Below are 13,546 nucleotides of genomic sequence, written 5' to 3'. Positions count from 1 at the left end.
GTTATACACAGGTAGAAGCTGTGCTTTGTCATTTGTCATTATTTAAAAAACACCACTTGTACTGAAGAGCATTATGTAATAAATGTTCAAGTGAGCTTTAGTTATTGTTAGCCGTATCTGTTACTTGCCAGTTTTGCTTAATTAATACTAATCAGGGTTTTTTCCTTTTTCCAATTAGTATATGGCAAGCCTGTGATCGCTGCTGCCCAGAGTCCACAGCAGCACCCAGAGAACGTCTATTCCAGTAGCCAGGGCAAGCCTGGCAGCCCGGAGCCTGAAACAGAGCCCGCTTCCTCAGTTTCGGAGAACCATGAAAATGAAAGATTTCCCCGTCCACTCAGCCCCACCAAGTTACTGCCTTTCTTATCACATCCTTACCGCAACCAGAGTGATGCTGACTTAGAAGCTCTACGAAAGAAACTGTCCAACGCGCCACGGCCACTTAAAAAACGGAGCTCTATTACAGAGCCCGAGGGTCCTAATGGGCCAAATATTCAGAAACTTTTGTATCAGAGGACCACCATAGCTGCCATGGAGACCATCTCTGTCCCATCGTACCCACCTAAGCCGGCATCAGGGACTGCCAGCTCGGAAAGCCCAGTCGAGATTCCAAATCCGTACTTAAATGTGGAACAAGAGAAGGAGGTGGTCTCTCTGGTTCCTGAAACAGCGTCCCCAGAGGAAGCAGGAAGTGCCAGTACAGAGAACAATGACACGCCAGCTCCTTCTCTAGGACTTGACTATGTGTCTGAAGGAGCCCCAGACAGCAGCCCGAATCTCCAGGGTAACTTGGAAGAACCCAGTCCGGAGGCTGCCCATCTGCTTGACGTGTACCTGGAGGAGTACCCCCCGTACCCACCGCCGCCGTACCCGTCTGGGGAACCTGAAGGGCCGGGAGAAGACCCTGGGAACATGCGCCCACCCGAAATCACAGGGCAGGTTTCTCTGCCTCCTGTAAGTAGTGCGGGATTGTGCGGTCATTTCAGGAGTCTTTTGCCTTGTCCTGCTCTTCCAGGGGGTTGATGGTCAAGCATCAGTGAAACACCAACAAGCACTTACTGCCAGTTATCAAAGATGGCTTGTGTTGAGATCACCCAGTATAGCAAATAGGCTCTGGAGTTGTACAGCTCGCCTTTTTGTTTTAAAATTCCCTTGGTACAGAGTGGATCTTATAAATGTTATCAGAAGTCAGTATATTCAGGATAAAGGACATCTTTGTTGTTTTAGGAAGAACCCGTTTCTTTGTGAAGGAAACGGTTAAATACCACATTTGCTGTTTCTTCCCCAGCTGGTGTCTCCTTTTAGCAATGCAACACTAGACTGGGAATGACAAGACCTGGATTTGAAATTTTGATCACTAGCTCAGCTCTGTCAAATCAGGCAGAGAGTGTCACTTCTCCTTAGATTTATCACTCTTTTTCAAACTTTTCTTTTTCTAGCACTGAGATTTATTTTTAATGATATTGGTAGGTGGAACCTTAAGCTTATTAATGGTGATAAAATCGGAAGGGTTGGATGAAACGGGGCAGGGCGGGATAACTGGGTCAGAGTGGGGATGGGCACTGCCTCCTCCTCACTTGAGCAGAGTTTGAAAATCTCTGGGTAACACGACGGCCCCTAAGGTTTCTTTGTATACTGTTATTTAAAGTTTCCTATGTTTTGACTCAGGCATGCATTCCATACTCCTTCCAGATACTAAACTTTGGTTCAGAAGTTTAGCATGTCCCCTTGGAATAGGTAAGAGGAAATCAAAATTCCAGAAGGTCTGTAAATAAAATCCACATTTCCAGACTTTAATTTGAGGTCATTTTGTTTTAGGAAGCACAGAAAGAGGCAGGATGCTTATGAATTTTTAAAACCTGGACCAAACCAAAATAGTGTTTTTTAAGGATCAAAAAATGTATTTTAGGTGCTCAATCCCTTACTGTATTTTTTAGATGAGATGTTATTCAAAGATACTCAGAGTTACTTCAACTTTGTGGTCATAGTAAACATTTGCTTTGAAGTTTTATATAGGAAACATTTTACTGTAGAAAAAAAGAGTTTGAAAATAGAGGTTAATACTCATTAAACAACTCTGTGCCCCTGAAATCCTGAGACTTGTTTCTTTCTTTTAAGAAAAGAAGTTTTAAGCCATATTGGCCAAAACCAATTCACACTGTAGCTACCAAAACCAAACTCGTTGTTGTCGAGTCGCTCTAACTCATAGTGACGTTATAGAAAAGAGCAGAACTGCCCCATAGAGTTTCCAAGGAGCAGCTGGTGGATTTGAACTGCCGACCTTTTGGTTAACAGCCATAGCACTTAGCCACTACACCACCAGGGTGCCACACTGTAGTTACTCATGTTATTTCCCCTTATTTTTCTTGTTGTGTCAAAAAAAATTTACGTTTTTAAGGAGGAAAAGGAAACCAGAGTTTGTAAAGAGGCACCATACTTGCTTTTTTTTTTTTTTAAGTATTCTTTTATTCTCTTCCTAGGAAAGTGGTTCAGTTTTTCCTTCTTAGTCTCAAGTACAATACGGAGCCTCACTATCTAGCGTATTCTTTAATGTGGGTACAACAGGCGTGCTCACACGGCACTACGGAGTTGTATTCCCCACAGTCGTAATGTTTACACTTCCCCTTTTTCCAGAAGCAACATTTTAGCCATTGCAAACTTTGTAAAACATATTGTGTACCCCTTAAGTTTTTTCATTCGGTAATTTTCCACACTGAGATAAGATGAAAGAGACGTATGTATGGGATGTGACACCTTAGGAGGTCTTTGCACTTAGCTGGATATGTTTAAGAAACCTATTTTGTAAGGCTGTTAGATCTAGTGTTTAAATTTTTGCCTTAGCTCTTAGCCCGACTTATTAAGTATGGAGCCCTGGTGGTGCAGTGGTCAAAAGCTTGGCTGCCACCCAAAAAGTTCAGCAGTTCAGATCCACCAGCTGTTCCCTTGGGGGCAGTTCTACTCTGTCCTATAGGGCCGACTTGACGGCAGTAGGTTTTTTATTAAAATGTAGAAAGATGATAATCTACTTTGGTATGTATAAGAGTAGTTAAATTTCTTCTGTATAAAATAGCAATATCACTTTAAGACTGGGCGGCTTCTACTTGGTATATCTAAGACAGACTGATCATCTCTGTGATTTACCTTGATCATATGCTTTCTCCTGAGGAGGGATTTTGCAGAGAAATGGTTAAGAGCAAGGGCTTCCGAGGAGCCAGATCCCTTGGGTTTGGATTCCAGCTCTGCCATTTTCTGGCTGTGTGTCTGAGTTTTCACATCTGTAAAGTGGAGATAATAGGTCTTCGTGAGGCTTAAATGAGTAACCGTTGAGTAGATGTTGGCTGTTGTAATCCTGAGCTGTATTCTTGCCCGATTTGAGAGCGTGGTATTTGTTACACTAAATGAGATCGGTAATTTAAAGATCAGTCTTGGCTAACTTTGACACTTGACAGAAAGCCAGCCTACTCGCCACATCGGATTACACTCCTCACTTATGCTGTAATAAAGAGCCCTGGGGTTACAGGGGATCAGTGCTTAACTTCTAACCAAAAGGTCAGTGGTTCGAATCCACCAGCTGCTCTGTGGGAGAAAGATGTAGCAGTCTGCTTCTGTAAAGATTACAGCCTTGGAAACCCCATGGGGTTTTTTTGGTATGCTGTAAAGCATTACTCTAATTGGGGTTCGTAAAGTTAAGTTCCTCCCACTTTGTTACATGGTTGTGTTTGTGAAAATGAGCTGAATGTTATGATTTGTGTACTTCTTTTGAATATGCTATAATTCAATAAAATGTGCTAAATATGCACGTTTTTAAAATTCCTTCCATCAGATTAACTAGGTGTTGTTCCTCCCCTTTTGTTGCTCTCTTCTGCTCAGCCCAAGATCCTTAGTTCTCCGTGTGTTTCCTCCACAGGGCAAAAGGACAAACTTACGTAAAAGTGGCTCAGAGCGGATCGCTCACGGAATGAGGGTGAAATTCAACCCCCTTGCTTTACTTCTGGATTCATCTCTGGAGGGAGAATTTGACCTTGTGCAGAGAATTATATATGAGGTATGATTATAATTAACACTTTTTTTAAAAAAGAAGACCTTGTATTTTGTTTTAATGCTATAATAGAAAACAACTCTGAAGAAAATGTGTTTTTAAAGTTTTGTGGGGGGGTGTGGCTTGCTATGGAGAAACTCTTGAACATGTTCCAAAATAGACTGTGATTTTAAAGGTGCGACTGTAAAGTTTTGAGAATGCAGAGTTCGGTCTTCACTTCAGGTCCTCTAGAGTACTTTTCTTTCTCAGGGAGATCATTAGTTCATTTAGAAATTGATCGTGTATGGACTTGAACTATACAATATTAAATTACAAATGTGGTCCTGCTTTTAGAAGCCTACTGTTCAAAATATTTTTAGTTGATCTTTTTTTCTTTCCATGGCAAATGTAGCTTCTACTTAGAAACTAATTTGTGGTGGGAAGTTGGGAAGCTAAATAAACAGAAATGACTGTAAGAATATAGTTCCTGGTACTGCTCCTTCAATTTTTTTTAAGAAACCTTTTTATAGTGAGCACCTACTTAATGTGGTTATTCCTGCTGTCTTCTTCCTAGAATTATTCTTGGCGTATTTTTCTTGGTTCCTGAAGGTTTTAATTATGATTAAAAAAAAAAAAAAAAAAGCCACAGGCATCTGCTTCTATTCCCTTGACCTTAAGGAGCCTGTTAATGGCAACGGTTCAGGTAACAAGACATCCGAGTGATGCTCACCCTTCTTATTGACATTACAGGTCGATGACCCAAGCCTGCCTAATGATGAAGGCATCACAGCTCTTCACAATGCTGTGTGTGCGGGCCACACGGAAATCGTTAAGTTCCTGGTACAGTTTGGTGTGAATGTAAATGCCGCTGATAGTGATGGATGGTAAGGTTTTCTGTTAAGTCCATCACCCTTCAGTTGTAGCTGTTAAGCGTAAGCGTTGTAGGCGCTATTGGAAGGCAGAGAAACCCATTGACGTATGTCCTCAAGCTGCTTTATTATCTAGCTGGAGAGACGTGCTATAGATTTTTGAGGAGTTAACTTGTATTCATGTAATAGTCATCCCACTCCCATTTGGGAAGTAAGTGAAGTTTTTAAAAGTTTAGTAGTTAAATACTATTAAAAATAAGAAATGTTAGAAAGTGGCACACAGTTAATTAGTGTGGTTAAGCAAATTTGAGAAGTGCTAGTTTAAGCAAGTTTCCCCCAAGCCCCTGAAACTTTCCGGTGTCTATAATATACTGTAAAACCTGTGAAAGCCGGAACTGGTGTAAGGTGGAAACATGGCAGAGAAGGAAAATGCAGATATTTTCCACTAAAACGAGTGATAGAAAAGTGGTAAGACAGCACCCTGTCAAAGACAGAAAGCTTGCAAAACCAGGAAGAACAAGGCAGTTGAGTTCAGGCCTTCACAGATGTCACTGTACTAATGTTCACTGTCTCTCCAGGAGGGGATTATAATTTACAGAGTTCCCCAGGTACACTTGAGTACGGAATCCATTTTTCAGGGAGCATGTTGTGAAACTGGTGTTGTGCATTAAACCCAGAAGATATTATAAATGATTATGATCCTAGTAATTACAGTCCTAACTGTAATAAAATAGATCGCGTAATTCTGTATTTAGCTTCTTTTTTTAACCAAAAGAAAGTTTTAAATTATGTATTTATAATGCTTTGTTTGTGAAAAAACACCAAAACCCGACTTTTTTCTGTGTAGAATTTTTTTTAAAGTTGTAATCATAATCACATATTTTCTCTAGTATTTTAAGTTTATAGCCTTTTTTTCCCGTTTTATTTAATGTTGGGCCATTTAGACTCTGTAATAAATCAGATATCAAATGATTTTCTCTCATTGTTTTTTTAAAAAACATTTTCTACGTGGACAGTTCAGTGACATTGATCATACGCTTCCTGTCGCTGTTCTCAGTTTGGTCCCGAGCAGATAGATCTTGAAAGCACGATGCTTAAGACAGACATTGCTTACAATTTATGCTGAACCATCGTCTGATTAAACTGTTGAAGACTTCGGGGATATTTTTGGTTTAAGAATTTTCTAGATTACCAGGTGCCGTGCAGTTTAGAAAAACATTCCTGACCCTTGCTGTGTTTCACTCCCCAGGACGCCCTTGCACTGCGCTGCCTCGTGTAACAACGTTCAGGTGTGTAAGTTTTTGGTGGAGTCGGGAGCCGCCGTGTTCGCGATGACCTACAGCGACACGCAGACCGCCGCCGCCAAGTGCGAGGAGATGGAGGAGGGCTACACGCAGTGCTCGCAGTTTCTCTACGGTCGGTGCCTACTGGGGCGCCGCGTCTCCACTGCTGTAGTCGCTTGCCCTCTCCTAGGTTTCTCTACGGTCGGTGACTACTGGGGCGCCGCGTCTCCACTGCTGTAGTCGCTTGCCCTCTCCTAGGTTTTAGTTCCCTAAGTATGTTTGTTATTTAGAAACAGTCTGGTGTTGGATGTAGAAAGTAGAGCAGCCTCAGCCAGAAATAATAAGGCGACTTTTGTGTTCGTGCCTAGAAACGGCTGTTGTCAGGGACGTGTCCGGCTGCAAAGGACAGTTGATGCCGTGTCTGACCTAGTGGTGCCACGGCTTTTGCCCATCTAAGGATCCTCTGCCGAGGCTTTGGCACTCAGTGAGTGATGGCAAAGAAGTACATAGAACCGCCCCCTTCCAGGGTGATTAGGGGCAATGCAGTGTCCTAGGAGAATCCCACGACGCAGGTGTACCTGCTGAGTCACCCTCGTTATAAAGTGAAATACAGGCAGCGTGTGCCTGTTGCCCTTTTGGTTTCTTGATTTCGAGTTTACGATTCTGACCGATAACATCACATCTGTACCGAGAGAGAACTGGACTTGAAGTTTTAGATGGCTGTATGGTGGTTGTCATTTTTATTTTCATGGAAAATTATGTTTTACTTACAAGGCTTAGAAGTTGACGTTAGTTTTTTTCCTTCAGTTCGGCTTTAGAGGACTTGGCCCCCTGCCTCACTGGGCCTGTTTTCAGGCTCTAGGCAAGAAGGGAGAGAGAGGGCCAGGGTGGGAAACACAAGCCTCAAGCTCTCCTCTTCATCTGCCTCAGCTGTTTTCGTTGTTCATATTTATGATTCCTTTCTATTAAAGTTTTGAACTCTAGACCATATCTTGATACATTAAATTTATTTTTCTTCTTGAATCATATTTAAATATGGAATATAATTTTAAAAAATGTTTAGGGACTTTTCATTATAAAAATAGGAGCCCTGGTGGTACAGTGGTTAAGCACTTGGCTGCTAACTAAGAGGTCAGCAGTTGGAACCCACCAGCTGCTCCTCGGGAGAAGGATACAGCAGTCTGCTTCCATGAAGATTTACATCTTTGGAAACCCTGTGAGGCAGTGCTACTCTGCCTGTAGGGTCACTGTGAGGCGGAATCGACTCGCTGGCAGTGGGTTTGGTTTAATCATACGTATAGACACGAAGAGTGTTTATGAGATGGATGTGCAGTTTAAATGATGATAATAATGAAATGATTGAACACAGAGAACATCCGTGTGTCTCCCACCCAGCTGAGGAAGCAGAGCGTCGTCACCACTCTGAATCATCTCGGTGTCTCCCCGATGTAGCCCCCTCTCACATCCCCTGGGAACCGCTACCTTGAATTTAGCTATAGCCCCTCTGTGGGAGTCCTATAGCTGACCTTGTTTCATTGGCTGTTTGGGGGCTTTGTGTACAGTTAATCATACTGGCGATGTTGAGACCTGCGTTGCTTGTCACCGTTGTGTTTGAGATTCACCTGTGTTGCCGTGGGCAGCTGTGGCTTATTCTCACCGTGCTGTAGTCTTCACTTCTGTGACTGTTCGGCAGTTGACCTTTCCCTTCTACTTTGGAAGGACGTGTGGGTTGATCCCGTTTATGTGTATGTCCATTCATGTTTGTTTGCTCTTATGAACGCTGCTTGCTCCTGTGATCATTTTTGAACCTGTCTTCTGGTGTGTATCTAGGAGTAGAATTGCCAGGTCACGGCGATGCCCACGCCCAGCCTTAACCGTGTTAGTGAATTCAGCGTTGCCTTCCACAGTGATAAATTACGCCAGTTGACCCTCCTGCCGGCAGAGCTGCGTTTGCGCCACAGCCTCTTTGGCCCTTGGTGGGTTTGGAATGGCATCTCCTGTGGCTCTGGTTTGCGTTTTCCCAGTTAACAATCACCTTGAGCGTGTTTCAACCCCCTCAAAAGTTTTTTAAAAGAGTAATTTGCAGCTCTTAATTTAGTAGACAACAGAGTCATGACAGATTTTTCCCGTTCCTAATGATTTCTTAGAAATGGGATTCAAGTTAATATTCTGAGTATGGTAAAATACCCGGAATGTCTCTCCTCTTCCTTCCCCCACTCCCATCCCAAACGGATACTGAGGCTGTCAGGCTTTGCATGTCTTGTTAACATTGCCCCATAGGATAAAAACAAAAAACCCGTTACCATCAAGTTGATTCCAACTCATAGTGACCCTATAGGACAGGGTAGAACCGGCCCATAGGGTTTCCAAGGAGCAGCTGTGGATTTGAACTGCCAGTGTTTTGGTTAGCAGCCGAGCTCTTAACCGCTGAGTCCCTGGGGCTTCCCGCTATTGGCTAGGGAAGGTGTAAACGGAGAAAGGTTAACTTCAAGCAGTTTGTATGTCTGTTAACTCTGGTGAAAAGCAGACATTTGAGGGGTTTTCCCCCCAATTTCTGGATTTCAGTGTCTCTTATAATTCTGATTCTTGTAGATTTTTGTGTCATTTCTAAAATGCTGTATTTCTGTATGCTGATGTACTTCGTGTTTTTTTTTTTTAATCGCCATTTGACAGTTGGTAGCGACCACTTTAACTGACAAAATGATTCTGGTGTTTTTCTCTGTTGCTCTCAGTTTCAGGAAAAGAAGTAGTGTTTTCAGTTGTTCATTACGCTTGGGAGCACTCTGAGATTTGACAGGCAGACGTTCACTTCTGTTAATATCCCTGGGCTTGTAATTCCTGGGCTTGCAAAAGTTTTTGTCCTCTGTGTAAGACTAGTTTTGAGACAGGCTTATATTGTAAAGTTGATTTTTAGAGCTGTTTTAGAACTGATGATGTAGGCAACATGTCTTTTGTATGTTCTCTGTTCCCTGCTGGCCCCCTCCTCCTGGTCCACTGTCTGGGAAATGCGCTTGCTGACTGTTCAATGTAGTGGTTCTAACAAAACATCCCTCACGTGCCCGTTTCTTCCTGCTTGGTTTTGCCTAGCTAGAAGTTCTTAAGACCAGCCTACTCTGAGTGACATGTTTTGCACTGTGTTACTGTCATGATTTAGGAGTCCAGGAGAAGATGGGCATAATGAATAAAGGAGTCATTTATGCGCTCTGGGATTATGAGCCTCAGAATGACGATGAGCTGCCCATGAGAGAAGGGGACTGCATGACCATCGTCCGCAGGGAAGACGAGGATGAAATTGAGTGGTGGTGGGCGCGCCTGAATGATAAGGAGGGATACGTTCCACGCAACTTGCTGGGGGTAAGTCATTCCAAGACCTGTGATGTGTCTCTGTGTGTCAGAGAGGGGCTTTGCAAAAACTGCTGTATGTTATGGAGATAATGCAGCTTCCTGCACTTTGCTACTAAGACATGAGAGTCTACCTTTTTGATAAGCTTAGATTTAGACTTAAAGCCATACTATCAACGATTCCTATTATAATAGTATTCCTATTATAATATGTATTTGCCAGCCTCTAAAGGTCAGGGGTTCTGTCTGCATTTATAAACAGAGTAAAGGTAACTGGAAAATATGATGGGAATTGAGCTTGTGACATTTGAAACAGATTTGAAATCTGTCGAAATCAGGATTTGCCATCTAATATACATAGGCATATGGTAGAGAGCTGAACAGGGTGTTAAGGACACAAGATTCTTTGTTCTTTCTCTACTTTTAGATCTTAAGTTTCATAAAAACCAAGACATTACTAAAATCACTTAGGCCCATGTAAACCAATAACTCTGTTAGTACAAGGGGGCGGCCATCAGGTGAGGATTCCGGGGAGTGTTTTTAGGGAAGAAGCTAGAGTCTGCTGCGACAGAGGAGAGGAAGGACACTATCTTCAGGAATTGGCATTAAGCACTTTCTTAGGTTCCGTTATTCTGTGGTGTCTGTACATAGGGGCATGTGTGAGAGAGAATGAGAGAAATGATGAGGACAATTGGAAAAATGAAATAAAAGTTGAAGGGTAAAAGTGCTTTTAAAATCTGCTCTTGGGGAGGAAGTAAGGAAAAGTTGGAGGGCAGAGAGGGCCGATTATAATACCGGGCACAGTGGTGGAGAAGGTGGCTTTGACGTCACGTCAGGACCACGGCAGCACTCGCCGAGTGGGTAACAGCGGAAGGAAGGTGGGGAGGGTGGAGAAGACCTGCCGCTCGGATTGTTGTGAGGATAAAGCTGGTGCCAATAGATAGCAGAGGGCAGACGGTATTGCTGCGTTCTCACCACACGTCAGCGGATGCCATCTCTGCCCACAGCGAGCTCAGACTCTGGCAGTAGGCCAGGAACTGGGTTGTGTCTGAGTGTTTAGCCACATCAGCCTTAAACACGCAAATGCCTCCAGTGTTGGGACTTCACAGCCTGGGTGCCGACCCAGCGTCTCCTCCTCCTTTGTACATCTTGACTGCTGCCTTCCTGGTAGCACAACTTATTATTAAACATTTGGGGTTTAGACAGTGTTCATTTGTGTGACCATAATGTAAATTATTAAGAACAATGAAAAAGAACTAGGCCATGGAGCCCTTTATATAAAGAACTGTCAAACTAGCAGAGGAAAGTAGAACTAACTATACCCTTTCAAGTACCCAGTTTACCTCTTCTACAAAGTCCCTAGGACCCGGGAAGCACGGTGCCTTGCATGTAACTACTAACAAACTTTCCCAGTAAATAAGCACTACTTTCCTTTTTACAGTTTATCTGGAAAAAGCAAAACTCTTCCTCCCAGAACTGGTTGCTCTATAGTTCATTGAGTATTTTCTTTTAATTTCCTAACAAAGAGGCCCTGTGGTGGATTATTCATTCCCAAGTGCGGAAGCATTCGGAAACCTGAGCTCTGCCTTGTGTGGGGCCCTCAAGAGGCCAATAGACTGACTGGACCGAAGGCTTTCATCTAAATCCCACATTTAAATATTCTTAGTTCCATTTTGTTAAATTTTTGGAAATCTTTTCTCGGTAGGAGTGGCTTCTGTACTTTTTTCCTCCGTTTCTTTTGAGGCTTTTTTTAAAAAGGAAAGTGTGTACATGTTGAATTTTTAGTCAGAGGTTCAGATATGAGTCTGGAAAAATATTGGCTAAATATCTTAGGTAGAAAAGCATCCTTCAGATACATTGTTCTACCAGTTAGTTTTTCAGTTTTGACTGGAAGTCTGTTTAATTTTATTTTCATTGACTCTATTTCTTTTAATAAATCTTTTGTTTGCTTGTCAAAAGAGGAGGAGGAGGTCTTTTTGTTTGGTTTGTCAATTACTAGTTGGATTTGCTTTTGGCTTCCAGATAGGAGATCTCATAACCTTCTCAAATGCCCTTCTCTTCTCCAGCCTTCCTTATGGAGAACATCAAACAGCAAGAATCCCAACCAAAAAACCCAGCTAGCCTTCCTTAAAAATGTAGACTTTTTGTCTAAGGCATTTCATTCCTTACAGTCTCAAGTCCCATGACGCAGTGTCATGTCCGTGGTGAATAAAGTTAAGAGAGACTTGAATCTCTTATCTTTCTTTTCTAATAATGAAAGCTGGAGCTTACAACGTATTGCAGGTCACCTCCAAGTTTGTGTTCCTTGTTCGACTTGATTTATTGTTCGACAAGCTGTGGAAATTGAGTTAATACTTAGTGCTTTCATGGAATGGTTAGCTTCAGATTTTTATATTAGTGTGCCATCATACTGTCACAGCTGGCCGATCCCTGTGGCCTTTGAATGTCTTTTGCAGAGTAGCTGAGTAGAAAAAAACCAAAAACCAAACCCAGTGCCCTCGAGTCGATTCCGGCTTATAGCAGCTGTTTTAATGTGAATCTTTATGTACTCAGGCTGTGCTGGGTGCTTCACGTGGCAGAAAGAGCCCTTTTTCTTAGTTTGATAACCTTGCTGTGACATCCACCACCCTCCCAGTGTTTCTTGAAATCTTGTTATACCTCTGTACTCCTGTCTTGTACGTAACTGTTTTCTAAACTCTCTTACAGCTGTACCCAAGAATTAAACCCAGACAGAGGAGCTTGGCCTGAAACTACAGAATTTTAGCTAGTGAAGAAATTATCTCTGTTATCACTAAGAAGAAGTAATACGCTGATCGTTTTTTGGCAAAAATTTCACAAGACTTAATGACAACGTAGCTTGAAAGCAATGAAGAATGTGCTCTGGAAGAAAATGAAGGATTTAAAGAATCTGCTCTCCATGGAGGCCATTCAGCCTGATGGAATGGAGCTTATAAGTAAGACCGTGCTGTGTCGGGGTAAAGGTGTTCCGGGGAGCACACGGAGACATGGTGGCAATCCCGTTTTTTTTACAAGAAAGAGGGCCGTTTATTTTGCTAGTGGGGGAGTCAGCTTCAGGTCCTGCTTAGTTGGCGTCTTCAGCACCTGCCTCGGTACCAGTCCATCATGGTGCCATCGCTGATTGTCCCCAAGCGCCAGGGGACCCTCGGAGAGGGAGGACTCAAGTGAAGGTTGGAGGTACCCTGCACTTGTGTGTTACCAGTGGGGAGCTGTTAGTTGGTTGTCAGTGAGCAGTAACTTTATTATATCAGTTCTTGTAGTGTTGTCAGAATTATATATTTTGAACATTGAAACTAAGCTACACTACAGGTAATTAGATTTAGAATCTTGTTTTTAGGCTGAATTTGAATCTATATTTATTGTCTTTTGTATCTTGGACCCTAGACTTGGTATAAACTTACCTATTTCTGAAAATCATAGCTGACTTGAAAAAAATTGTAATAAAATTAAACTTTTTGTCTCTAAGCTTTTTACTGGTTTTAGTTTTTGTGTATGTGTGTGTATGTGTGTAGTAAAATTATGTATAACAAACATTTGCCGTTATAACCAGTTGGTTTTTGTTGTAATGAACAACGTTTGTTTAAGAGTCATAAGCCCTTGCGATATCTTACCCAGGTGAAAAATAGTGAATTCCTTAATGCAAATAGAAGATTTCCTTACCAGCCATGTCATTAAACATAGAAAGTATTTTTTAAGAAAACTCTCAGTTTTGCAAATCATGACTTTCAGGGTGGTCCTCAAAATGTAATTAAGAAATTACAAAATGTAATTAAGAAATTAGAGATCATAGTTACAGAAGCTTGCTTGTACTCCCTGTTTCATTGCCCTCGTTTTATTTCAAGGTCTTCATAGAATTATGTACATTGCCTTATGGGACGAAAGCTTATGTAGGCAAGTTCTCCACACATTGTTTTATTAATATGTTACCAAGTGTGTGAGTTGTTTTAGAACCCATTTTGTTTCGTGAAACTATTTTACTGAGTAGAAGATGCAAATGAAAATCCAATGGTCGCTCT

General features: G+C 42.1%; 1 protein-coding gene across 1 annotated transcript in view; it reads left to right on the top strand.

Annotated features, from left to right (window-relative positions):
- TP53BP2 (tumor protein p53 binding protein 2) overlaps positions 1 to 12,952 on the top strand; it is an 81,270-nt gene extending 68,318 nt beyond the window's left edge. The window contains exons 13-18 of the mRNA XM_049868151.1: positions 179 to 954; positions 3,908 to 4,045; positions 4,769 to 4,902; positions 6,137 to 6,303; positions 9,325 to 9,524; positions 12,219 to 12,952. Coding sequence (XP_049724108.1) covers positions 179 to 954; positions 3,908 to 4,045; positions 4,769 to 4,902; positions 6,137 to 6,303; positions 9,325 to 9,524; positions 12,219 to 12,260 — 1,457 coding nt within the window. The 3' untranslated portion in view covers positions 12,261 to 12,952. The remainder of the gene's footprint in view (positions 1 to 178; positions 955 to 3,907; positions 4,046 to 4,768; positions 4,903 to 6,136; positions 6,304 to 9,324; positions 9,525 to 12,218) is intronic.
- The last annotated feature ends 594 nt before the right edge of the window (positions 12,953 to 13,546 follow it).

This window comes from Elephas maximus, chromosome 24 (assembly GCF_024166365.1).
Source record: "Elephas maximus indicus isolate mEleMax1 chromosome 24, mEleMax1 primary haplotype, whole genome shotgun sequence".
In the NCBI taxonomy this organism is placed as follows: domain Eukaryota; kingdom Metazoa; phylum Chordata; class Mammalia; order Proboscidea; family Elephantidae; genus Elephas; species Elephas maximus.
Note: the sequence above shows the minus strand (reverse complement) of the source record. Positions and strands in the feature narration are given on the sequence as shown.